Genomic DNA, 26,114 nt, shown 5'->3' on the forward strand with positions numbered 1-26,114 from the left:
TGAAGTATAATTGACACACAGTTATGTTAGTTTCTGGATACATATTCTTACATACACATATATTCATCCTACATGTTACTGAGTACAGAGCACAAAGAAAGAAGTTGGAGGAAATATAGAGCAGATTAGTAGCTGTATCTCCAGCCCATGTCTTAGGTTGTTCCTTCAAACAGCAGGCCCTAAGACAAGGGCATGCATGTCAATGGTTTATTGGGGGATGGCCCCAGGAAATGCTGGTGGGAGAAAGGGAAAGTCAAACCAAAGGAAAGGAAGAAAATAAAGGGTCCTAGAACAAGTTACCATGGTGGGAAGTGGGGCTTCATCCCGCTGAGCAACCCCATGACAGTATAGACGACACCCCAGACATCCCAGCCAAGGGTTGAAGAGGTCTGTCCTCCCATGCCCAACCACGATGGTCTGAGGCCCTGGGGGCATTAGCTCTGCAGACTTTGGGAAGGTTGCCCCACGCAGGAGAAAGCCCAACTGGGGCACCAGGGTGGCTCCGTCGGTTGAGCATCAGACTTCAGCTCAGGTCGTGATTTCACGGTTCATGGGTTCGAGCCCTGTGTGGGGCTCTGTGCTGACAGCTCGGAGCCTGGAGCCTGCTTCAGATGCTGTGTTTCCCTCTCTCTCTGTCCCTCCTCTGCTTGCACCCTGTCTCTCTCTCTCTCAAAAATAAGTAAAAATTTTTTTGAAAAAAGAGAGAGAAAGCCCAAGGACGGGGAGTTGCAGGCACTTGCCACAGAACACTGTGAACAAGTGACGAGACATGAGGACTGAGGCGCTATGGGGGAGACACCACACAACGTATGCTACAGGGTAGACCATGGAAGACTCACTTTCAACAGTATACTCACCAAAACACTGGATTTCCTAGAGAAAAGCAAGAGAGGCTTACAATTAAGTCAGACAATATGTGCGGAGGCCAGGGATCACTCCTCAAAGGGGACCGTCTATCTGGAAAACGCCTGCCCCAAAGGCCACCAGCCCTGGAGATGAGCTCGCCTAACACGCAGCATGGACAGTGCTGTGAGGAAAGAGCCAGCCGAGACAAAGCACATTTTGACATTTTATTCACTGATCATAAATACAGTCTCATGAATCAAGGTGATCATGAATAATGTACTAGCACCTGAAACTTGGCCACCCCAGAGCAAGCGCTCAGTGCTTCACCATCACTGGCCAGACAACTCACTGCGGCTGATCAGGGCATCTCCCCGCATCGGCGTTTGGCTTTGTGGGGATCCTCCTTCTGGTGCAGCAATTTTATTCTCGGCTCGTTCTCAACAATTTAAAAAATCATAAAAGATTGAGTGTTTGCAAGAAAATATCAAAGAGGATCAGAAGATTTTCAGTTCTTCTTAGAATCTCAAAGTAAAAAGGGGAACTAAGGAAGGAGAGGGAAGGGGACAGATGGCAGGGATCCGCCAGGTTTCTTCCCTTCCTCAGAGCATTTTACAAAAACAAAAACCAGGGGGGCATTAACGCTGTTTGGAGATGGGTTGCGTCTCTCTGATGAGCCACTCGAGGGCTTCCTGGCGGCCCTGTTTCTGCAATTCCTTCCCGATCACATCCCTGCAGGTCAGGTGGTAGTTGTTGAGCCAGTCGCACTGCAAGAGGGGAGAAAGAGGAATGGGGTATTCACCATCACACCTCTCCCAGAGGCTAAATGGGCAAACGGAGAGGCGTGGCCCAAGTGCGGAGATCACAAGTTGAGAGCAGAGATGCACAAAACTCCCCCCCACCCACCCCATTCAGGGACAAGTGGCTTCTTTGTGCTCTATTTCCCTGGAAATCAACAGGACAAGGCCACATCGCTTATGGTAAAATGCTCCTAGAACAGTCTACATACAGCATGTGGACAATGACTGAAGGAGCAGTAAACACCTGAGAGCAAGTCACGGCCTTGGCTTCCCTGAGTGCAGAGTAACCTGTAACCAGGTATCCTCTCAATGGGACCCCTGGAATCCATACGCGCAGGACATCATAAGAGGGATGGGCAGGGGGGTCTGGTGGGTCCTTCACTCACCCATGTGGCCTCATTCCCGTACACCTGGGCCATCTCTGGGTGGCAGCGGAGGGGAAGGGTGCCTACCCTAGACGGCTGCTAAGATTCCTGCTAAGAGACACACGTGAAGGTGTCCCACCAACACACGGGCTTTCCTGTCCTAAGTCCGCTGACAAAGCTGAATGAACTAGAATCAGCTGAGCCCACGTGGGTCTTGTGAGCGTGGCTGTCTAGATGAACCCAAAACCTTGGGTGGCCAAGGACTGTGGTGCCACAGGGTGGGGTGGGGAGCTCAACTTTCCAACACTCAACTGAATGTGGCCACCGCCTCAGATTTTTTCAAAGACGTAAGGAGGAAGGAGGTCTGATCCACAAGACCTGAGGGCCAAAGTTCTGCAGCCACACAAGGGTGAACTCTCCCCTCTGGGGCAGGGCGGTGCGAAGGCTGGAGGGAAGCAAGTTCTACCCAGAGGACAGCCACCCATTCTCTCCACTGTCCAGGAAGTGGGTCTGACCAGACGCTCAGCCGCAGCAAGGCTGGAGACTACCACCACCACCATGCAGTTGTTGTAACGAGCCAAATACCACCTGGGGAGGCAGTGGTGTTACAGAAGCACAGGCCTCAGGGACTACAGTCTGCACCAGATACCAACACCAGCTCAGGGTCGAGATGGGCACACAGATGCAGTGATACTGCCACCTGGCCTTGACCCCACCAGGGCTCCACTCCCCACCGATAAGAACCTACTAGCTCCTGCTGGAGCTGGGGAGCGGGGGAGGGTGTCAACAGCCGGCCAACTGCTATGGGTCAGCAGTGAGGCCGGGCAGGGCTACAAGACAGCCCGCAGTCCAAAGCGGCCAACCCCGGGGCCGGGAGGAAACTCCCAAAACCCTTTCAGTTTGTGCACACAGCCTCCGTGAGGCCTGACCAACTTCCCTAAGGCCCTGAAAACCTGCCGCTGCTCACGTTCACGAGCAAAGTCCTCAGCTGCCATCTGGTGACAAGTGATGGGAATGCAAGACCGAACCCAAAAAGCCCCTAAAGTAATTGTTAAGACAGTCTGTTTGGGAGACGGGAAAGGGCGTGACCAAGTATTTTAAAAGCCAAATGGACAGAATCTGGTTGTGGGGTACTACTGTGCCTTCAGACAGAACGACGCCCCAGATTCATTAAGTGATATACGGAAAGACGTTCTTTGGCCAAAAGAGATAATAAATGTACTCTGCCTGGTATGTTAAGTACATCTACTGTTATCTGTAGAAACTTGCTTATGATCTAAGGATAAGAAGATATTATCTGTCCTATAAAAATTGACAGAAGGAACAGTTCAGTGAATTGGCTATGCAAGGTACGGTAATGAACCACAGATTAAGACAGAGCCACTGGGGGCGCCTGAGTGGCTCAGTCGGTTATATGTCCAACTCTTGATTTCAGCTCAGGTCAGGATCTCACGGTTTGTGAGATCAAGCACCAGATCAGGCTCTGAGCTGACAGCATGGAGCCTGCTTGGCATTCTCTCTCCCCCTCTCTTTCTGCCCCTGCCCCGCTCATGTGCACACGCGCATGCACTCTAATAAATAAATAAACATTAAAAAAAAAAAACCCACTGGTCTATGTCCAATGTCATGGGGTGGACTGTGAGGTTAACAAAACTCTTTCTCCCTCAAAGAAGAATGGTCTCACTCAACCTTCTTCATGCACTATTTCCCTGGATAGAGCAGAATGTCATTGGGAGAAATGCCTCCTGATTAGTTCATTTTATCTAGACGGCAAGGATTGCAAACCCTGGGTACAGGGTAGGAAGCCACGGCCTTGGTCTTCCAAGAGAGTAAAGTGACTTATTACTGAACAGTCCCTCGCTAAGACCCTGGAAGCGGTACCCAAGGCCACGGTAAGAGACAGTGGCTCCTGTGGTCACAAAGGATTTAAGCAGGGTGGCTTCCATGCCCACCTAGTGTTCTTGTCCCCTTTCACATTAGCCATCCCCTGCAGAGGCTGGAAAAGACCCCTGCAATGCTGGAGGGACTCTTCCTGCCACAGACACAGCTGACATTGCTGCTTACAGGCTGTGTCATGTCCAGCACCCTCTACAACCACATCAGTAGGACTCGTTTAGGTGCTGCGAGTGGGAATGTCTGGCGGGTCAAGGGCACTGACAGTTAAGCACAGATGTCCACACTAAGCAGGAGGTAGATGACATTTTCTGTCACCCATCTGTGAGCTGGATGAGGCAGAAGAGGCTTCTAGCTGCAGGAATTCCATCCCACAGTCCAATAGAAGGGGCCTCCTCAAGCCTGAGGCACTTTTCTCCAGGGCCGAGCATGAGGCCTAGGTGTGCACCACTGAGGATGCCTAAAGAGGCACTTCAAGGTCCCTGGAGTGGGGTCAGTGGCTGCTTTGAGTGATAAAAACATATTCCTATAGAACCTACCACACTTGTCCTGACTTTGGCTCCCATCAGTCATCTGCCTTTGCAGGGACTTCTGACCACCTACCCTGCTCTGGAACTTGTGTCCTTCTGACTTCTGTCTTCCTGGCTTGGGAGCAGTTTTGTCTGTCCAGTGTTGACCATTCCTGCCCTGTCTCTGACCCCTCTCTGTTCTGATATTGATCACCTGGCCTGATCCCTCAAGGCTTACTCCAGGTCCTGGTGCCTGTCACCTCACCTGGCTGTGTGGGCCTGGGGACCCACCAGCGGACTTGAAGGGGTTTCAAGACCTGTTTCCTTCTGAGCTTGATAGGTGAGCACTATTGTGCTCCTAGCTTTGTGAAGAGTTTCACAGCCCAGAGTGACTGGAATAGTAGCTACCACCTCTCTCCTTTCTGTGTGGAAACTGGGCATATGATAATAGATTTTGCTTTTCATGCCCTTAATGTTTCATTCAACATTAGAAAACAATCTGGTATGCGCAATGGCCAACAGGCCCTTCCACCCATCTGGCTTCTCATAGGGGAGACACATGGCCCATGGTTTGCTAAACACGCCTCAGTGCAGATATGGCTCCTGCCCTCATGGAAAGCAATGGCAAATTATTCCCTCTCACGAAACCTTACAGCCCCACAATAGTGCAGGGAGGACCCCTACCTGGAGAGCCAACAAATACAGGAAAAACACCTACAGACCACAGGAGACCTAGAATCTTCAGACTCAGGTGGCACAGACCTCTAAATTAAAAAGTGAGAACAGACTAGAGAGCATAAGGTAGCTCCCCACCCCTACTTCCACTCTGTCACCTCCAAGCCACCCTCTTACCTCTTTGTCTGTAAGAGAATCCACATCTATCATTTTGGTCTGTATCGGAACCAAAGTTAAAGGTTCAAAGGTCAGGCTTCCCCGGTTATTGAAGTTGTACTGTTGGAAAAAGAAGAAAACAGAAGCTTTTACTTCTCCCTCTCACAATGAACCACCATGAGGTCATTCCCACCAGCCAGGACCACCCCTCAGGGCCAGGTGTGACTGGGAACCAAGAAGGGGTCAGAGCATTTTCAATCGGCCCAGGAGGCACGATGAACCCAGCTGATGTGACTGTCCAAAAGCTGCTCCGCCGTGCAAACAGCAGCCATCAGAAGCCGAGGGGCTCTCAGCAGCAGGTCCACAGGCTAATGTCCACGGTGATGGAGAAGAAGTAAGGAAACAACATGGCAGTGTCTGGATGAGGGGCATCACTGGTTTTGGTTCTCAAGACTCTACGGCATATAAGTGCCCGACACCACTTTTATTTAACAGTTAACCGCGTGGCCTGTCCTGACCTGCTAGTCTCATCAGGTGACATATAACAGGTTTGTCCATCCTACACAGTATGGAATGGCCACGGCACCTGAGGGCATGCTGGGTCTCTGTTCCTGGCAAGGCCTCTGGGAGTGAGAAGAGAGGTCACTCTCACAGACAGTGACTTCAACATGCAGATCCCTGCAGGCTTAAGAAGCCACTTCTCTCTAACTGTTTGATTTCCAGTCACTCACAGAAGAGGAGTAAGCAGGTCTTCTAGGTAAAGCCTAGCACCTGACGCCCTGCATCCTCTTGTAACAGTGATGGGGAGAAGGAGGAGCCCCTGTCCTCTGCAGGGCACCGGACCTATCTTCTCGCCAGCCTGTGGGGCCTGACCCACAGTATAACTCATGGCTCCTCAGGTTTACCCAATAAAAATCATCTAGGGAATTTGTTGAAAATATAGTTTCCCGGCCCCAGCTCTGGGTCTGGGGTCTGGGAGGGGCCTTTAAGTAAGCACCTCCCCCACCCCCTGCCCCTGTAGAGGAAGCATCATGACAAGAAGCTGCCTCTAGCAAACTCAGACCCAAATCACATCCAGCAGGGGCCTGCCTGGGGCTCCATGCATTCCAGTTCTGGGTCCCAGTTCATGAAGAATTTTCTTTTTGGCTTTGCAGAGGAGAGTGATTTCTAGGAAACTCTCCACTATGGGAAGGAAGCTCCATTTCAGCTCCAAAATGGCACACTCTTGACTCCAAAAACAAACATCTTTATCTTCCCTCATTAGGAAATAATGAAAATTTCACAATAAATAAATACATAACTACCTACCTTGGTCTTCACAGGGACCACCAGGACAACATTTTCAATGCGAATTCCAAAAGCCCCATCTTCATAATACCCTGGCTCTAAAAGACACCAAACCCAGAAATGAGAAGCAGCCCATGATGAACGTGCACATGACCACTCCTGGGATGACAGCCCCACCCTGGAGGGGGAGAGGAAACAGGTGAACAGTCCCCTCAATCCAGGCCCAAGAGCCCAAAGATGCCTCCTCCTCCCACATGGCCACTTTCAATAGATCTTCGAGGAACAGAAAGGAAGGTTCTGAAGTCCCTGAGTACAATAACAGGATCCACCACAGAGATCACAGCGCATATTCATAAGCCATAATGATGCACGCATTACAATATATTCACAGAGATCTGTTAATGACGTGGGAAAAGGAAGTACATTAAGAAAGCAGAATACAAACACTATGTCCAGTATAATCTGAATGATTAGAAAAAAGATATATACACATATGAAAGACCAAAAGCTAATACATCAAAATATTAAGTAGCATTTCCTATGGATGGCTGGATTACAAATGATTTTCATTTTCTTCCATATGCTGTTCCACTGTCTCACTTTTTCTAATTTTTTTTTAACGTTTATTTATTTTTGAGAGAGAGAGAGAGAGAGTGAGTGTGTGAGCAGGGGAGGGGCAGAGAGAGAAGGAAACACAGAATCCAAAGCAGGCTCCAGGCTCCGAGCTGTCAGCACAGAGCCTGACACGGGGCTTGAACTCACGAACCGCGAGATCATGACCTGAGCTGAAGTCAGATGCTTAACCGACTGAGCCACCCAGGTGCTCCCCATCTCACTTTTTCTAAAATGAACACGTGTCACTTTTATAATCATAAAAAGTTGTTCTTAATTCAAGGAGACAAGAGGGGGAAAGTATATCTAATTTACTTTAAAATAAGTATAAGAAACAACAGAGAGTGTTCAAACAGGCTCAGAGATCCATGCATGCACTGGGTGAGAGGGACACATACCGTCGGTGACGATCATGCCTGCTTCCAACGGCTCATCAGAGAATGTTTTATAACTGATGCCACAAGGACCCTCATGAACATTCAGGAAAGACCCAACACCGTGTCCCGTTCCGTGCAAGTAATCCAGGCCAGAATCCCATAAAGCTGAGCGGGCAAATGAGTCAAGAAGGTGTCCTGAAAGACACATAAGAACCACTTGATGCTATTTGTCCAGTACTTTTTCAATTTGCAAAGCACTTTAGAGATTAGATTTATTATGTTTGGCTCCAGAAGGTGAAACAGAAACCAGCGTGTAAAAGTTACTGGAGGGTTCTGATTTCAACCTGGCACAAGGAAGAGCTAACAATCAGAGCTCCCGAGGACGGCCGCTCCCCAGCCAATCAGAGCTCAGTCTGAAGCCAGAGGATTGTTTGTCCACGAAGCCAGCAAGGGGACGGCCGCCGGCAGCAGCTGAGGGTGTTGGCGATAGGGACATTCCCTTCCCAGTTCTGGGACCCGGAGGTTTCAGGATTAAAACCAGACTGCAATAAAAGGGATGCCCAGGGAGATGAGTGCAGGCTCCATCTAAGATTCAAGGTCCAGGTGTTGTCAACTCCCTGTCCAGTGCCCCATCCATCGGTCCTCAAGCAAACTGGCATATATCTGAAGTCAGGTTCCCAGTAAAATAAATCCCGACAAGGATCCCAACCAGGAGGCCCTGGCCCAGCACTGCAGGGCAGAAGGAGGCTGCACCAACTTCCGCTTGGGCCCTGAGGCCTTCACGCCCGGCTGCACTCTCCTGGGAGCCACCTTTATGTGTCATCCGACACCTGAAGTGGTCAGGAGAGAGGTATACAGCCGGCATCAAGCCCAAACCTCAGCCTGCTCCCTGGGAGGCCCTCTGAGCTCAGCCAGCGGGTCCAGGAGACTCACTTCCTGCGGCACACCCACCTGCCCCGGACGGGCCTGAAGGGACTGGGGCTGACACGACAAGAAAGGACATGTTCTTCCTCTCACATTTAGACACGTTTGGTGTCTGAACAAGAACCAGCCTGTCACATGACAGAAGGAACCACCTACCTTTGGTTCCAGTTGGAAAAACGGCTGCGCTCACAGCTATGTGGCCCTTGAGGACATATGTGAAGCATTCCTGCCAAAGAAAACCCAGGGGGCGTGTTGCAGAACCGGGACAGAGGTGTTAGTCCTGTAGTTTTCCAGCAGTTCAAAAACCTTGCTTCTGAAGGTTTTTAGCAATACCACAGAGAAAATCAGAGTGAAAAGAAAAAGAAATCTGGTGGGAAAAAAGCTTGGTCATAGGACCAATTTTCCAGAAAACCTTGAAATTAAATTGAGTAGAAGAGAACTGTCAGAGACACGATCCCACAGATCCTTCCCTGGTAATGAACATTCCAATATACTCTGAGCACGAGAAAGCCTGGGAAAGTAGGAGAAAGTACTGGTGAAGCCAGCTAACATTTCCCGAGCGACTCCTCTGTGCCAGGCATGGTAGTAAACACTGATCATTTAATCCCACACTTCATGATGGAGATGCTGTGGTCATCCTCACTTGACAGAGAGATTAGCCAGCATGCTGGGTGGCTCACTTCATAAGCAGCAGCATCTGGCCTTGAAGCCAGGCGGTCCTGCTTCAGCCTCTGTGCCCTGACCAGTGTTATACTCAGGGGTTATCCCTAACTGCCTGGATGAAGAAAGTGCTGCTTGGAAGGTTAGGGGTTTGCTGGTAAGGTGCAGAGTTAGGACTAAACCCATACTCTTCAGTCTGGTCTGGAATTCTTTCTCCAGAACAAAAAGAGTCACACCAAAGGTATATGGACCCAAGGTCAAACTCCTCTGAGGGGCTCATGCCTACAAATAGATGAGGCACAGGACCTGAGTATGAAGCTTGCTCTGCTGCACTGCCTGAAACTCTCTTCCTTGGATAAACTTCCTGCAGAAGTTCCCAGAAAAACAGATTCACTGAGAATCAACCAACATTCACTAGGTAGTGACTGATCCGGGAACTTGCAAGGTTCACGGAACCTTTACAACCAGCCCTGGAGGCAGGTACTCTTATCCCCATTTCTGTGGATGTGTCTGTGTGCTTTACTCAGGGTCACAGAGCCAGTAAACAGCAGAGAAGACCTCAAGTCCAGACTCTAGACTCCTGGTGCACATCTCTCTACCTCACTGCTATCTCCTCCTTTCCAGGCCAGACAGACCAAAAACTGAGCAGTGTATATCATTTCAGAGGGTTCCTACAGCCAAGCCTATAAATGGAAATGCTGAACTTGAAAAAAGAAGGGGGTGGCTTTCAGAACCAAATCTAGATGCTGTTTGTAAAAAACGTACACTTCACTACTTCATTCCCATCCCTAGAGATTTCCTGACTCAAGAGAATACTACTGACGCTGTTAAACTTGAATCTGAGTTCCTTGACCTTAGCAGACAGAATGCTTTTAAAATGTCTCCAGTAATTAATTAAATGGACATCATAAAGCAGATAAGCCTGACTCCACAGTAATGAGCTATTTTACTATCCCACATACAAATTTTACTTAGTTACACAATTCCTTTTCATAAAAGCAATGCTCTTACGAAAGCAGAGAGGCCCTCTCAAGTTTTCTGCTCCACCTTACCTTCTCATAGGCTGTAGGGGTCCCAAAATGCATGGTCCGTGTCACATCTGTGGTTCCATCCCTTTCCAGAAGAAAGGACAAATTAGTTTTCACTCCAAATAAGCTTTTGCTCAAATATGAGGTAGGTGAGGCCACTGCTGGTGGCCACGTAAAATAGTGCAGCCACTTTGGAAAGTAATCTTCAGCTCCTTAAAAGGTTATAAATATGGAGTTACCACATGACCCAGCAATTCCACTCCCAGGTAAATGCCCAAGAGAAGTGAAAATCTAAAAACCTGTATACAGATGAACATAAGGGAAGGGAAGCAAAAATCACAAGGAGGGGGACAAAACATAAGAGACTCTTAAATACAGAGAACAAACTGAAGGTTGCTGGAGGGGTTGTGGGGGGGGGATGGGCTAAATGGTAAGGGGCATTAGGGAGGACACTTGTTAGGATGAGCACTGGGTGTTACACGTAGGGGATGAATCACTGGAATCTACACCTGAAATCCTTACAGCACTATACGCTAACTTGGATGTAAATTAAAAAATAAATTAAAATAAAATAAGAAAAACCTGTATACAAACGTTCATAGTAGCATTATTCATAAAACCCAAAAGGTAGAAACAACTTGAATGGCTATCAATGGATAAACAAAATGTGGTATCTATACAATGAATATTACTTAGTAATTACAAGGAATAAAGTACTGACACACACTAGGTCACGAATGAACCTTGAAGACAGAAGCCAGACAGAGAAAGCCATGCATTATATATAATTCCATTTATAGGAAATGCCCAGAATAGGCAAACCCGTAGAGAGAAAGTATAGTAATGGTTTCCTAGGTAGGGGAAAATGGGAAGTGACTGCTAATGGGAATGGGGTTTCTCTCTAAGGGTGATGAAAATGTTTCAAAATTGCTTGTGGTGATGGTTGCACAATTCTGTGAATATACTAAAAACCATTGATTGTATACTTAACGTGAGTAAACTGTATGGTATGTGAAGTATATCTCAATAAAGTCGCTTAAAAAAACTAAATGAGACAAAGTAGGAATGCAAGGATGGCCTCATGTACTGAGAGTAAACTCGTCAGGCCCTGACACACACAACGCGAGGACTGTTTCATGGGAGACGCTGTCACTGGGGTCATAAACGAGGGGGAAGAGGACAAAGTAAACAGGAGGCTGCTTCTATCAAAAGAGGGCGGGGCGCCTGGGTGGCTCAGTCAGTTAAACGTCCGACTTTGGCTCACAGTTTGTGAGTTCGAGCCCCGCATCTGGCTCTCTGCTGTCAGCACAGAGCCTGTCTAGGATCCTCCATCCCCCCTTTGTCTCGGCCCCTCCCCCATTTATGCTCCTCTCTCTCTTTCTCAAAAATAAACATGAAAAAGAAAAGAGAGAGAGCCAACCTCCAATTCCTCCCATCAGGACAACAAAAGACTGAACCCTAAAAATACCCAAAGGTATGGGGCGCCTGGGTGGCGCAGTCGGTTAAGCGTCCGACTTCAGCCAGGTCACGATCTCGCGGTCCGTGAGTTCGAGCCCCGCGTCAGGCTCTGGGCTGATGGCTCAGAGCCTGGAGCCTGTTTCTGATTCTGTGTCTCCCTCTTTCTCTGCCCCTCCCCCGTTCATGCTCTGTCTCTCTCTGTCCCAAAAATAAATAAACGTTGAAAAAAAAAAATTTATAAAAAATACCCAAAGGTATCTCTTAGAACACACTAATCCATACCTGTGACACAGAAAGGATAACTTCTAGAATCCTGCTAAAATTTAGAAGCGAACCAAAATTTACACCAGTAGCCAAATAATCTCAACACCCTCAGTTCTAGGCTGTTATCATGAATACCAACCCATGTGTCCCAAGGCTAGGCTGTGGTTTCCATGCACGGGGCGAAGCTCACTTAAAGATCAGGCTCCCCCTCAGCCATGGTCCCAACTGCAGTGGGAATGGAGCATTAAAAGGCCTTGCTCGTGCCCTCTTCATGCAGACAACACCTGTTCCAGCTCCCTCTCATGGCTTCCACATTGAGACCCAACCAACTCTTGGGTTCTCCTCTGAGAAACTTTCTAGAGGATAAGTGTGAAAAGGAGCAAGATATAAAGACAAAAATTCAGAAATTTGGGGGCAACCTAGTTTCTCATTCATTCATTCAAAATTAATCCCTTACCTCCCAAGGCCCTGAGGCCACTACAAGTCCAGAGAGCTAGCAGGTGGTTTATGAGCTAGAGCAGAAGACTTTCCAGTGGTTTTGAAAGCTTGCTTTCAGTTATTTATTTAGTATTTAACAACACTCGGCCAAGAACTAAACATTCCTATCAAACAGTCTTTTGTGGGAAGAGTCACCACTGGGCTCTTTCAACCACGGGTGGAAAAAAAGGACAAGACACGGGAATGAGTCCATTAGCGGCAGGTGCAGAGTGAGAGTCTCAGCTGAGTGCTCTCGGCTGGAGCCTGGCTTGCCCCCTATTCAACTGCTTTGAGCCAACATCGTCAAGTTCTAAGGCAGCCCTAGTTCACTTACTTGTATTGAGCTCCCGAGTCAATCAGGTACACCTCATCTAGCGACAAGGTCCTATTCGTCTCAGGGACTGGCCTAAGAAAGTGAATTAAAAATTAATTAGTCCACAAATGTAAACACTTCCTGAATCTGGGAGGGGGACAAATAAGAGTTCCTTATGCTATTCTTACAACTTAGGTTAAGTCTGAAATTATATCAAAATTAAAAGTTACCAACTAAATTAATTATTCCAAATAATTTAATCTTCTAGAACTAGTCAAAGACCCAGTCGACCTATCTCCCCAACTGGATAAAGAGATCAAGAGAAGGAAGAACAACATATCTCTTTATATCTAGCTCCATATGTGCTTGGAACAAAAAAGATGTTCATGAAATAATTGTAAAAGTTACAAAAATAATAATCATTAGATGCAGCAGGACCAAGCTAGAGTCCTCAGAACTGGGAATATAGCAGCCAGGAGTCACTTGTCTCTGGGTGTGGGGGTCCCAGGCCCCGGCCTCAGCCTCCATGTAACTCCCTCAGTCCTGACCCCATCAGGAGCCTGCCCACTTGCTTCCTAGGCCACCAGACAGGCAGGAGGTAAATTCCTCAATTTGGGAGGAAAACTAAAGGGATTTTTACTGGGAAATGAAGTAGATCACAATGTTCTTACGCCAAAGCACTTTTTCTAAATGAACACGAAGCACTTTTAAAAAGTGATCTGATTTCCCCAGGCCACTTCCAGACAGTGTCACTGCACTGGGAAATGCTACAACGAATAATAGCACTTCAAGTCTCTGCCCTGCCGTTGAGAGAAGGACTCCTTCATTTCCAGGCACCACCCCCTCTCCAGCACTACGGGCATCAGTGGCTACTTGGGCCGAACGACTGAAAAAGACAACCAGACATGGAAGCAACGTCCTGCTTCTCAACAGGCTTCCAGCAGCCCATTGTGAAAACATGCCAAAGTAGAAGCAGGCATCTCCCCCATTTGATCGGAGTTCTTTTTAATGTGTTAATTACATGTAAAATTCTAGGATAGTATCCAGCCAAGAAATTCATCACCTGAATTAAACATAAGACAAAAACTGGAGTCCTTTTGATATTTTAATTTTGGAACAGAAGCATTAATACGAGAGAGCTGCACAATCACAGCTGTGACTGTCTCCCACACAGCTTCAAAATCTGCCCCAAGACTAAAAGCTCTAAAAGCAACTATTAAAAGGGGGTGGGGGTGAATCTCTGCCCAAGTACAGCCCAGTGAGACAGACCAAGTGATCTTCCCCCAGACTGTGTACCTCAGACATGGAGCAAAGAACTCAGAATGTCCAACACAAGGCAAATCCATTCAACTGGGCAATTCTGAAAGCTGAAGCCCGATAACCAAGCCAAGTTCCATTTCCCACCATCTCCACAGACAGATCAGCCCTAAACTTATCAGTGCCCCTCCCATCTCACAGTGCAGGGAATGCTCAGCTCTGTGAGTCCACAGGCTCTTATAGGTCATCTGCTAAAATGCCTCATAGGCTGGGTGCCAAGCCCACAAGGAGGGAAGAAAGGGTGCTGATTATCTCCCTAACCACAATAGTATGCTCAACAACCTCATGATAAGTTTTTTGGTATGGAGTGATGGAGCTCACAAAGATGTCTGGACTCCTGCATCAAAATGGCTGCCATTATCAAGAAAGACAAACACCGATCACCATGATCAAGAGCTATGAATACAGCTTCTGTAGACACAGAAAGGAAATGGGGACAACCCATTTGACTACATCCTGAAGAATGTCAGTGCCATACACCTGAGCCTAAGTGGAGGCTCCCAAAAGGCAGAGAGTGGGAGATTGAGAGAAAACAAGACCTCATTTCACATATAAGAACAGCCTCAACAGACAACATGGGGGTGGGCACTGGGGCCTCTGGTAAAATAATGTCTCTCCCCTGCTCAGGCTCCTGTGCAGAAGCAGCAGCAAAGCCAGGCAGCGTGCTCCTCCGCATGCCTTACGCGTAGTGAATGATGGCGCCATTGGGTCCCGTACTGGAAATCGTTGGGAAGCTCAGGTCCACAAAGTCAGCCTGTTGTCTGGAACAGAAAGACACAGAGAGCACAGCGGCTTCCAGAATCTTATTGTGCCAGCAATCAGGGCCCTCTCAGCCTCATTTAAGTTGCCAAAGAAATGACCACAAGGTTCCTGCACACACGGATCCGTACCTGCGAAATTCCTCAGCCTTGTCGGCAGCTGAGATCTCCGACACACCACCTTTGGGCACCTACAAGGAAGTTGCTCATAAGTCATCTGGAGTGATAAATTCACGTGTTTATTACATGTTAAAAGGGATGCATTAAAAGCTTATTTTTTCCTCATTTCCCATGTCCTGGCTGTCCAACCTACGGGACACAGCTGAGGTCTTGTCTTCAACAAGGAGGGAACTTTCTAAGACTCTTACCAAAGCAATCTAAAGTAGAAGGGTTTAGGGGCCCCTGGGTGGCTCAGTCAGTTAAGCATCCATCCAACTTCAGCTCAGGTCATGATCTCACGGTTTGTGAGTTCAAACCCCATGTCAGGGTCTGTGCTGACAGCAGCCTGGAGCCTGCTTCAGATTCTGTGTCTCACCCTCTCTCTGCCTCTCCCCCACTTGTGCTCTGTCTCTATCTCAAAAATAAATAAAAAATTTAAAAAAAAAATTAAAGTAGAAGGGTTTCTATCCTTTCAATTTTTCACTTAACTCTCTGCCCCAGTGTTATACCCTAAAACCTCCCCAAACTTAATCCATCTAAGTTGAAAAATTCAAAACCATCTCCTGCTAGGATACTGTCCTACGAAAGTCATCCTAAATACGTAAAGAAGATAAATGAAAGGTATTATTACAGGGTGATTAATAACGGCCAGAAAATTAAAAAGGATCTAAACACCTGAAAATAGGAGCAATGGCAAATTGGTCTAACCACTAAACGCAACCTCTCTGCTTGGATCCTTCTGTTTGTTAAATTTTTTTTATTCGAGTATAGTTGACACACAGTGTTATGTTAGTTTCAGGTGCGCAACACAGTGATTCGTCATCTCTATTTATGCTATGCTCGCCACAAGTGTAGCTACCATCTGTCACCTCACAATGCTTTTACAATTTGGATCCTTTTTTTAAGGCCTCAAAGCACATGGAAAATGCTCACGCTGTGGTGCTAACGGAATAAAATAAAATACAAAATCGTATGTATACACTGAGAGATGTGTAAAACTTATTTACACAGAAGGAAAATAGCCAGAGAGAATAAAATAGTTACACACAGGGTGATACCCTTATTCCAGTTTAAGCTACTTTTAAAGAATTGTTTATATAATATTTAAAGGGAACATGTGATTGTTTAGTAATGACACAAAGAAATCCTCCTGCTGTCAACCATAAGGAATGAAAGGGCAAGAAACTAATGGCCAAGAGTCAATTTACTATGAAATAAAAAGTTTTAAGTCTTAAATTGAAGTACACAAAGATCTTTTTCTCTTACTATAATCAGCTTGCCTAGAATATTATTGTGAGTCATTTTTCCTCATAATGAAATTCCACTTAGTTATAAGACAATGCCTTGACCCAAAAAGGATCCTCTCTGTGAAGGAAATTCTGTCTTCATCTGTGTTACTATTTTCTACAACTAAAAAAACTTCTAAATACACACACACCAAATTTCCAGAAAGAACTACCAAAAGTAAGGACTAAACTTAGATCAAGACCTTACACCTTGTGGTCACCAGAGCATGGAGGTGCCACGGTTTGAATCACATGTTGAGAACTTCTGAATAATCTACATCCATGTGTTAAAACAAGACGAAGAACCAACCTCTTTCTCCAGCCAGTTAAAGAGTTCACAGAGGGCAACAGCATCTTTAATCTGTGCAAAGAATAGAGACAATTTTTTTTAAGTTATTACTGAAAATCAGCTGGGCAAATTCAGTGCCCAGCCCTAACGTGGTTCTGAGAAAGTCGGACCCATCGGACACAACCAGGGAAGGGCCTACCGAGAGCAAAGTCAAAAATCCCTCAGTGGATTCATTCCTGCCCTCCAGAGGCAGGAAAGACAAGCCACTGGCAAATGCCATCTGTGGGCCTCAAATCTTTCTAGACCCACCACTGGCCTTGAAACATACCTTGGGCCTTTTAAGAGGCATCACCTTCTTACTCTTCTTCTTCTCCATCATCATCATCATCGTCGTCGTCGCCTTTTTTGTGTTATACATTGTACTTTATAAAGATCTAGCCCACTGAGTATTCTACTTCATTTTCTCACTAATGCTGGAAGGCTCCAAAAATTTCCAATTTTGTGCCAGGCTCAAAGCCACACAGCAGGTGAGGGACTGGGCCTTCCAACCACCATACACGCCCCCTTTGCACCGGCTGCTTTACTCACGTGAGCTCGCCGCATGCCTTCTGATTCGGCAGAATTCTTCACAGCTTTGGCGATGCAGATGGGGGTGTAAGGCATACAGCATCGATGATCCTAGGGGCAAAAGGCGTAGTATGGGAAACTGAGTCTGGCTCCACTCACCCAAGACCAAGGTAATCACCTCTTCACCCAGCACATCAAGACAGGTCACGTGAAGAGCTCCCATTCAGGACCCATGGAGCTGTGCCTGGGGATCGAAGTCCTGCCCCTTTTGGTTGATGACTCTGAGTATGACAAGAGGGGCTCAAACACTTCCAAAAGGTAAAGTACATCAAACAAGATTATTTTTCTTCTGTCCCTCACATCTTCAGCTCTCTGGCACTGCTGGCTGCCGGCCATCAGGAAGACACTGCTTTTCAAGCTTCCATGGTCATGGTCAGAGCCCATTCACAGATCAAAGCTTGACTGAAATAACCCCTTTCTTGAAAAAGCACAAAGGAGGCTTTTTCCCACTGGGGACACACACGACTGAGGGAGGGCTCCTGCTCCTTCCCATCTTGCTCAGGGATCACAAATCACCTACTGTGCACGGTCTGATCGTAAAGGGCTGGGGAAGACCCTTCCCAATGAGAACGAGTCAGAGGCCAGCCCTGCACTCCGGGAGGGGGGTTTAGGATCACCTTGCACTCGCACAGAGCTCGTTGAAAGGCTTTCATTCCTTCTAGGCTCCTTATTCCCTCGCTCCTACCTGCATAGCCCTCATGAAACAGAGAAGGCAGGCATGGTCCCCTAACTTAGGTCAAGGAAACAAATCTCTGAGCAGATGAGTGTCACACAGTGTGAGAGTGGCAGGGCGTACTGGCAAGCCAGGTCTCAGTGGGCCAGGCCTGGGCTCTTTCCAGGATGGAGAAGAGAGGAGACCCCTGGGCTTGCTAAAGGGCTCTTGGCAGCCAGAGGCTCCAGACAGGATGTTCGAAACAGCTACAATCCAAGGTGGCTTGGATTCCAGTCATGCCCTGGGCCCTAGTTAAAATGAGAGGACAGGTGTTCACTGCTTAGAATAACCCAACGGGCTGAGTAAAGGGCAGGGGTATCACTATCATTTGACTTTCAACAAGTCCCCAACTTCCCAAGCCCCTCTGGGCCTCCAGTCTCCTTAGCTGTAAAATGTGGTGAGGGAGGAACACACGCAGAGTAGTGTTTCCCAGAGTTCTCCTACCACCTACACAGCTCTTACACCAGCTGCCAGCCCTCTAGACCTTTACTTCTTTTCTCTAGACCATCTTTATTTAAAAAATATTTTTTTAAATGTTTATTTATTTTTCGAGAGAGAGACAAAGCACAAGCAGAGGAGGGGCAGAGAAAGAGGGAGACACAGAATCTGAAGCAGGCTCCAGGCTCTGAGCTGTCATGGGGCTTAAACTCACGAACGGCGAGACCATGACCTGAGCCAAAGTTGGACACTCAACCGACTGAGCCACCCAGGAGGCGCCCCTCTTTAGACCATCTTCAAATCAACTTAGTTTGTTAAATTCTGTCTTAAGAAACAATTTTTATAGCATCATGGTCTCAAATACTAGAAATATTTTTTCTAGTATATGGTGAATTGCTTTTAAAACAGAGAATATGGGGCGCCTGGGTGGCGCAGTCGGTTAAGCGTCCGACTTCAGCCAGGTCACGATCTCGCGGTCCGTGAGTTCGAGCCCCACGTCGGGCTCTGGGCTGATGGCTCAGAGCCTGGAGCCTGTTTCCGATTCTGTGTCTCCCTCTCTGTCTGCCCCTCCCCCGTTCATGCTCTGTCTCTCTCTGTCCCAAAAATAAATAAACGTTGAAAAAAAAAATTTAAAAAACAGAGAATATTTAAATAAACCTAAATATTAGTATATACCACCTAAAATCATCTCTCATGCCACACTCTGGACAACACAGGACTCAATGAGTTCTAAGGGCCCTCAGACTCTCAACATGGCTCTAGCCCAAAGGGCTCATCTAGGGAGAGGACATCTCTGATCTGACAATCAGTCCCCGAGATCTTCCAAAACAACCTCTGTTTCAAAGACAAAGCTGCATGATGCCACAACTGGGAAGGGGCTGGCAGATGGAATGTGGCCAACTTTGGATGGGCCTCAGCAGGGCTACCAACCTTGGGGATGGTCTCGCTTACGGCGTAGCTGGCCTTGTCGCTGACCCACACCTTCTCCCTTGGGGAGAGATTGGCACACAGAGCCTTGAGCTCGCCCAGGATGGACTTGTAGGGAAGCACCTGGATTCTGTATTCGGCTTCTAGGCCCAAGTCAAAAAGCAGATGCTCCTTCACATTGGGGGCATCTATGCGGTCACCATCAATGAAGAGCCTGCAGAGGGGCCAGGGGTGAGGTGACAGAAAAAGGAGGACATGTGAGTGAGGGGGGGAAGCACACACCCACACATACACAACAGGCTCCACCTTCTAGCAACCGAAACCAAGCAGTTCCCCTTCCTCCCCATTCCCTTCTCAAATCCTGCTCCCCAAACTGTGCCCCTATCCCCGTGTATGTTATCACCATCCACTCCATTCCCCCAGCCGGGATGTGGACACTGTCCCTTCCCTCCACTAAGATCTTTGGGCCTATAGTGTAAATCCTGATCAAATCTGTCCAGCTTTGACCGTGGCCTTGCCTAGTCACCAGCCAGGTTCAGGCTGCCCCCATCTCTCTGCTGGATTAGCACCAGAGCCTCCTAACTGGTCTCTGCATCCAGTCTTGCCCCAGCCAGCACAGTTTCCCCAGCCATAGTATTCTTTATGATTTACAAACCTGATCATGTGAAAAAAGTCATTCAATAGCTCCCCAGTGTCCTCAGGATAAAGGTCCAAGCTCCCGGACACCGCTCATGGGCCTTCCTTTATGTGGCCCCTGCTCACCTTCCGGCCTCACACTCTATGTTCCCACCACACTGAACCACTCCAGGCCCTCCTCAGGCAGCGTGCTCTCTCCTGTCCAGAGCCACTGAAAATGTCATGCCCTCTGCTTAGACCACCATTCTCCTCACTCCCTGCTCACCTAGCCAACGCACATGCGCTCTTGATCTCTGCTTCGATATTACTTTCCCCAAGAGTCTCCTCTGATGCCCAAGTTTAGGTCAGGCCCCTCCTGTAACATCCATACCCATCCCACTGACGAGTCAGTGCCCACTTACATGCCCTGAAGCCCCTGAAGAGACATTCATCCCCCAGCTCCAGCCCAGCACCCTGTCTCATTCACCCTAGCACCCAATAGAGACCCTATCAACTTAATAAATGTTATCTGAATAAAGAGCCATCCAAATAAAAGAACAACTGCAGGAAGGCCACAAGCAATGCTTTAATACATAAAGTTTGACGGGGGGGGGGGGGGGGGGGCTTCCGGTGTCATTTCTGACCTTCCAAATGCCTGGGTTTATTTGAACTATGGCCCCAAGACTGTATAACTGAGCTGTACATCCCTTTGCACTGGCTGCTACAAAATTTAGAATCAAATGTGTGGCCTGACCAAGACTTTGCAGCAGGAATTTTGTGAAATAGCTTCATTCTGGTTTTGTTCTGATGTCCTGCCTGGTTTGTTTGGTTTTTTCCCTATCTTCTAGTACTAGAGAGACTTTCATAGATTTCAAGTTATTTGGAAGATTAAGAGAGAGGCAGGATGTAAAAAAAAAATACCTGCTGTTAAGGAAGACAAGAAGGGAAAGGAAAGAGGAGCGGGAAAGGGAGAAAGCAGAAGAAAAGCAGTGCATCAGCGGGACGTCAGGTAGTGACGGGGTCAACCAGCAAGGGGAGACGGGGAATCTGAGGAGCTGTGAGGAAGGAAGGACTTTCCAGCGTGGCCCAACACTCACATGATCGTCTCCAATCCTATGATTGCATAGGAGAAAAACACCGGATTGTGCTCCACATCTGATCCTCGGAGATTGAACAGCCCTTAAAAAAAAAAAATAAAAGCCCCGTCACTTGCCTGACTTGAGATTACAAGAGAGAGCCTGTAGGGGGAGGGAAACGCTTCAACATCCATGGAAGGCTTCCATGGAAGGATTCCGTGGCATCTCTCAGAAAAGCCGGAAACCTCACTTCCTGGTTCCACTTGGAGCTGCAGTCGCTCATGCCCGCCAAATGATGGCACCAAAACTGTTTCTTATGCTACCATATTGCTGTCCCGGGAACAGAATGGAAGTTAGTCAAAAAACAGGAGGATTACCCTCCAAAGAGTTGAAATTGTCCCCCTGGTGGTGACCTGCCAGACCTGGCCTTGCTGCAGCAAACTGGCATTCCCAAGTAAAGGGAAAGGAGCCAAGCACTCTCTCCCTTCTGAAGCAAACAACGTCCTGGGGTAGAAAGACTGAGACCCACCCAGGATGGTGAGGGAGCCCAACAAGGCCCAACAAGGCCCTCCGGCTAAGAGTCAAGGAGCCCCGAGGAGGCGGAGCTTCCCAGCAGAGGAACAAAAGCAGGGAGTGAGTGGTGGTGGCTTTTAAGCCCAAGAATGAAGCCCATTATCGGAGCCTACCCAAGGGTCAGCTATGATACCGAACTGGAGTGGAGGCCCCACCTACAGCCAGTGTTAAAGGTGTTTGGGGAGATCACTGTATGTTTAAAGTCTGGGGAGATCATTGTATGTTTAAGAAACTAAAGTGGCCAGCAGAGAGAACAGCTAGGGTCTCAAAGCTTCCAGATGCCTAATGCTTGCTCTCCTGAAGAATACAGTACTTAAAAACTCCTAGTGAGAAAAGCTCTACGTCTATTTTAAAATAATGGCTTCTCTGTCCATCAACTGATGAATGGATAAAAAAATTGTGGTTTATATACACAATGGAATATTACGTGGCAATGAGAAAAAATGAAATATGGCCTTTTGTAGCAACGTGGATGGAACTGGAGAGTGTGATGCTAAGTGAAATAAGCCATACAGAGAAAGACAGATACCATATGGTTTCACTCTTATGTGGATCCTGAGAAACTTAACAGGAACCCATGGGGGAGGGGAAGGAAAAAAAAAAAAAAAAAGAGGTTAGAGTGGGAGAGAGCCAAAGCATAAGAGACTGTTAAAAACTGAGAACAAACTGAGGGTTGATGGGGGGTGGGAGGGAGGAGAGGGTGGGTGATGGGTATTGAGGAGGGCACCTTTTGGGATGAGCACTGGGTGTTGTATGGAAACCAATTTGTCAATAAATTTCATATATAAAAAATAAAAAAAAAAGAAAAGAAAAAAAAAATAAATAAAAATAAAATAAAATAATGGCTTCTCACAACAAAGCAATGAAGCTTTACCTATCAGACGAGCAGTTTAAAAATGACAGTACCAGGGCACCTGGGTGACTCAGTCGGTTAAGTGTCTGTCTGACTTCGGCTCAGGTCATGATCTCACGGTTTCTGAGTTCGAGCCCTGCTTCGGGCTCTCTGCTGTCAGCACAGAGCCTGCTTCAGATCCTCTGTTCCCCTTTACCTCTCTGCCCCTTTGCTGCTCGCTCGCTCTCTCTCTCTCTCTCTCTCTCTCTCTCCCTCCCTCCCTCTCAAAAAATAAATAAACATTACAAAAATTTTTTTCATAAAATTTTAAAAAATAAAAATGCCACTACTTGGGACTGGGAAGGGTGTGGCAAGACAGGCATATTCCTATCCACTGTAAACAATTCTAGCAGGTAAATGGCAAGATGGGTCCAAAGGCCTACCACGTGCACACCCTCTAACCCATAATACCACCCCTGAAAGCAACCAGAAATAGAAGAAAATCATCAGAAACCAAGACACAGATTTTGATGCACTAAGATTTTGATGGCGGCATCATAATAAAATCATGAGAAAATCAAAAATAACCTAAGGTCATCCTTAAGGGAATGGGTAAAGTAAATTATGGTATAACCAACCATATGATGGGATATTTATATTTACTTAAGTTACGATTATATATGCTTAAAGTATGCTGATACTTTGGAAAAAATCAAGCTTCAAAATTATATACGCACCAAATATTAACAGTGATGATCTCTGGGTAACAAAAAATAGGTGCTTTTTTTTCTTTTTCTTTTTACTTCCTCTACATTTTCCAGGTTTTCCACAATGGGAATGTGTTTTCTTAAAACCAAAGGGAGAAATTAATTTTATATATGTTATTTTCCCTGATGTCGAGGTTATTAATTAATTAAGGATATAAGTCACTGACACATGTCAAGTATCACTGATATCTGACAAAGTTTTGGGGCTGGGGACTGGAGACATAGGACACTGTGTAGTAGGGTCTCTTTCTCTAATGAGAAAATTTAAAAATGAGGTAGTGCCTCTTCTCAGTCACCCTGGGTCAAACCCAGTCAGAAAAGGAAGACGGAACAGGAAGATTCACCAAGATTCCTTCAGGTTCTAGAGGATGACAGGTACTAAACAATTGCATGCAGGTTGTTTAAGGTCTAAAGATTCAGAAACTGCTATTGTATCAGAAAAGCTGGTGAAAAATATTTATAGTTCCTGAGTTTTCTGAGGTACAAATATTTCTAGAACATGGGGCTCCTGGGTGGCTCAGTCAATTAAGTATCCAACTCTTTTAATTTATTTGTATTTTTTTTACGTTTATTTATTTTTGAGAGAGACAGAGACAGAGAGAAACAGAACACGAGCAGGGGAGGGGCAGAGAGAGACACAGAATCTGAAGCAGGCTCCAGGCTCCGAGCTGTCAGCACAGAGCCCGACATGGGGCTCGAACCTCACAAACCACAGGGTCATGACCTGAGCTAAAGTCAACACTTAACCAACTGAGCCATCCAGGTGCCCCATAAGCTTCCAACTCTTGATCTTGGCTCAGGTCATGTTCTCATGGTTCATGAGTTCAAGCCCCATATCAGGCTGTGCACTGACAGTGTGGAGCCTGCTTGGGATTCTATCCCTCTCTCTCTGCCCTTCCCTTGCTTGCTCTCTCTCTCTCTCTCTCTCTCTCTCTCTCTTTCTAAATAAGTAAATAAAAACAAAAATTTTTTAAAAAGAGAAATATTTCTAGAACATTCTCACTGTGAAGAACACAGTGGCCTACAGAAAAAGTACAGAGAAAAAAATAATCTCCTATGGTGCCACTTCTACAGCTATAAAGAGACATGAATATTGACAGACACACAAATACTGACAGACATTAAGTGTTAGGAAGGAATGTCCTTCCTCAGAGGTGTCCCAGTCCTGAAGAGACTGCTCAGAGGTGGACATCCACCATAGATTTAACATCAGCCCCTGGCTGTAATACCACTTTGGGCAAAGCTACATTCCCCTCTCCCATCCTCTATAATTCTTTCTCCATCCTACTTGGTGCATCATATACCCATTTGGTGACATAAGTCTTTTGTTTATTCCCTGGCCACTCAGAAAGCTGATCTGCACGAACACACAGATTCCCAGAGAACCAAGGGAGAGACTGGGTAACATGCCCAAACAGTAAAGCCAGAGCACTCACACGCAATCTCATCCAGGGCAGTGACCACAAACCACACGACGTTCCTCTCGGCCATTTTCAACCGAAGGTCTGCAACCTTGTCCTTCCAGGAGATGCCTGCAAGAAACAAACGTGCTTGCGGCTCTGGCCCTGGTTCCAGGGACCCACGGGAGCCAACTGAAAGAACCCATCCCAAACATTCTGAGCCAGCACCACCTGTTATAGGGAGCATGTTGGTTGAGCAAACAGGAGGCCTGGATTTAAGCCTCTGTCCAAACCTGTTGACTTTCAAGAGCCCTGACTACCTCACCGACAAAACTAATACATTTGTTCATCCAACAAATGTCTATGAAGCACCTAGACTTCCCAGGCATAGATATCTGCCAGGCATTGTGCTGGTCACCATGGCTACAGCTCTGAGTTATACCCAGTCCCTGCCCTCAGAGGGCTTACAACCTAGATGGGAAGGCAAATAATTAAACCAGTAACAGTTACACTTCCGTGTAAGAACTGGCACAACAGCAGAGGCACAGGGAGCTACGAGAACATACTGCCCAGGAGGGAAAACTCACCCAGTCTTACAGGCCGGGGGAATACCACCCACTTTACGTTCTTGGAGCCGAGAGACTCGCCCTTTGGTGCTAAGACCTAGGTACTCCCTGCAATCTGACTCACTGGGACCACTACTTCTAAATCACACTTGCCCTGTCATAGCCAGGGCCTCCCTATGGCTCTCCAGATGGAATGGTAGCCCTGGGGAAGCTCACCCCATCACCACCATGACCACCACCATCCCCACCACGAAACGGTACTTTCAACTCCGGTTACAGCCACCTGGGAACAGGACGACCCTCTGTCTTATTCACCCAGCACCTGGCACAGTGTCCTGCACATAGTAGGTACTCGTGTTTGTTGAACACAAGTCTTACCCTCAACGTCTGCTCTCCCCTCTCCTACAAGTAATAGGTCAGCGCCTCTGATTCAGCTTCTAAAAAACTCAAAACATGAGAATGGAAAATGTCTAGCTGACCCTGGGCCACTCCCTGGACCTATCCCCCTGAATCTGAGCTACCCTCCGGTGAGGGCATCACAAGGAGAGCAAGCTGGGGGCTGCCCCCACAACCAACACCGCTTTGAAGATCAGCTCGGGAATGCTGTTTAAAACTTGGCAAGAGTCTGGGCTGTAATGCTTTCTTCCCAGGACCCCTCTGGGCAATCTGCCTACATTCCAGACATCCCCCATCCACCTCTACTCTGCTGTTTCTACCACACAACTCCCTCCCCTTTAGCCCCACCTCCCTGGCCTCTCTCTGTATCCCTCACTCATAAATCCACACTTTCAGCTCCCACAAATGGTTCACAGAACTTGCTCCACACCGACCACTATCATACAGGCCTAAGAAACCCATGCCCCAAAGCCGCTAAAGCAGAAGGTATGAGATGGGGGGGGGGGGGGGGGGGGGGGCGCGGCCTAAGGAGGTAAATCTACAAACGCGGGCAAAAGAAAAAGAAATGGAAGCTAGAAACCCCTCAGCCCTGTTTCCAATATCAGACACGTGAGAGAGGCAGTGAGCAACAGCGTAGTAAAAAAGCCATCTTAGCAGCAGCCAAAGGTCTGCCCAGAAGAGCAGGGCAAGAATAAATTATGCAAAGTAGGTGGTAAGTAGGTGCCAACCCTGGAA

General features: G+C 47.3%; 1 protein-coding gene across 7 annotated transcripts in view; it reads right to left on the minus strand.

The window, feature by feature from the left end:
- Nucleotides 1–1,056: 1,056 nt before the first annotated feature.
- The window catches only part of XPNPEP1 (X-prolyl aminopeptidase 1), a 59,327-nt gene continuing 34,269 nt past the window's right edge, over nucleotides 1,057–26,114 (minus strand). For 6 of the 7 annotated variants that reach the window (XM_023240903.2, XM_023240906.2, XM_045040658.1 and 3 more), the window contains 14 exons: nucleotides 24,454–24,549; nucleotides 20,867–20,948; nucleotides 19,158–19,368; nucleotides 17,039–17,128; nucleotides 16,472–16,522; nucleotides 14,849–14,907; nucleotides 14,642–14,719; nucleotides 12,663–12,734; nucleotides 10,154–10,214; nucleotides 8,598–8,667; nucleotides 7,539–7,712; nucleotides 6,550–6,626; nucleotides 5,263–5,361; nucleotides 1,057–1,610 (listed from right to left, as the gene is read on the minus strand). In XM_023240903.2, the coding sequence (XP_023096671.1) occupies nucleotides 1,482–1,610; nucleotides 5,263–5,361; nucleotides 6,550–6,626; nucleotides 7,539–7,712; nucleotides 8,598–8,667; nucleotides 10,154–10,214; nucleotides 12,663–12,734; nucleotides 14,642–14,719; nucleotides 14,849–14,907; nucleotides 16,472–16,522; nucleotides 17,039–17,128; nucleotides 19,158–19,368; nucleotides 20,867–20,948; nucleotides 24,454–24,549 (1,349 nt within the window). In that variant the 3' untranslated portion in view covers nucleotides 1,057–1,481. The remainder of the gene's footprint in view (nucleotides 1,611–5,262; nucleotides 5,362–6,549; nucleotides 6,627–7,538; nucleotides 7,713–8,597; nucleotides 8,668–10,153; nucleotides 10,215–12,662; nucleotides 12,735–14,641; nucleotides 14,720–14,848; nucleotides 14,908–16,471; nucleotides 16,523–17,038; nucleotides 17,129–19,157; nucleotides 19,369–20,866; nucleotides 20,949–24,453; nucleotides 24,550–26,114) is intronic. The other variant, XM_045040657.1, reaches the window with a different exon arrangement.

Source organism: Felis catus, chromosome D2 (genome assembly GCF_018350175.1).
Source record: "Felis catus isolate Fca126 chromosome D2, F.catus_Fca126_mat1.0, whole genome shotgun sequence".
In the NCBI taxonomy this organism is placed as follows: Eukaryota; Metazoa; Chordata; class Mammalia; order Carnivora; family Felidae; genus Felis; species Felis catus.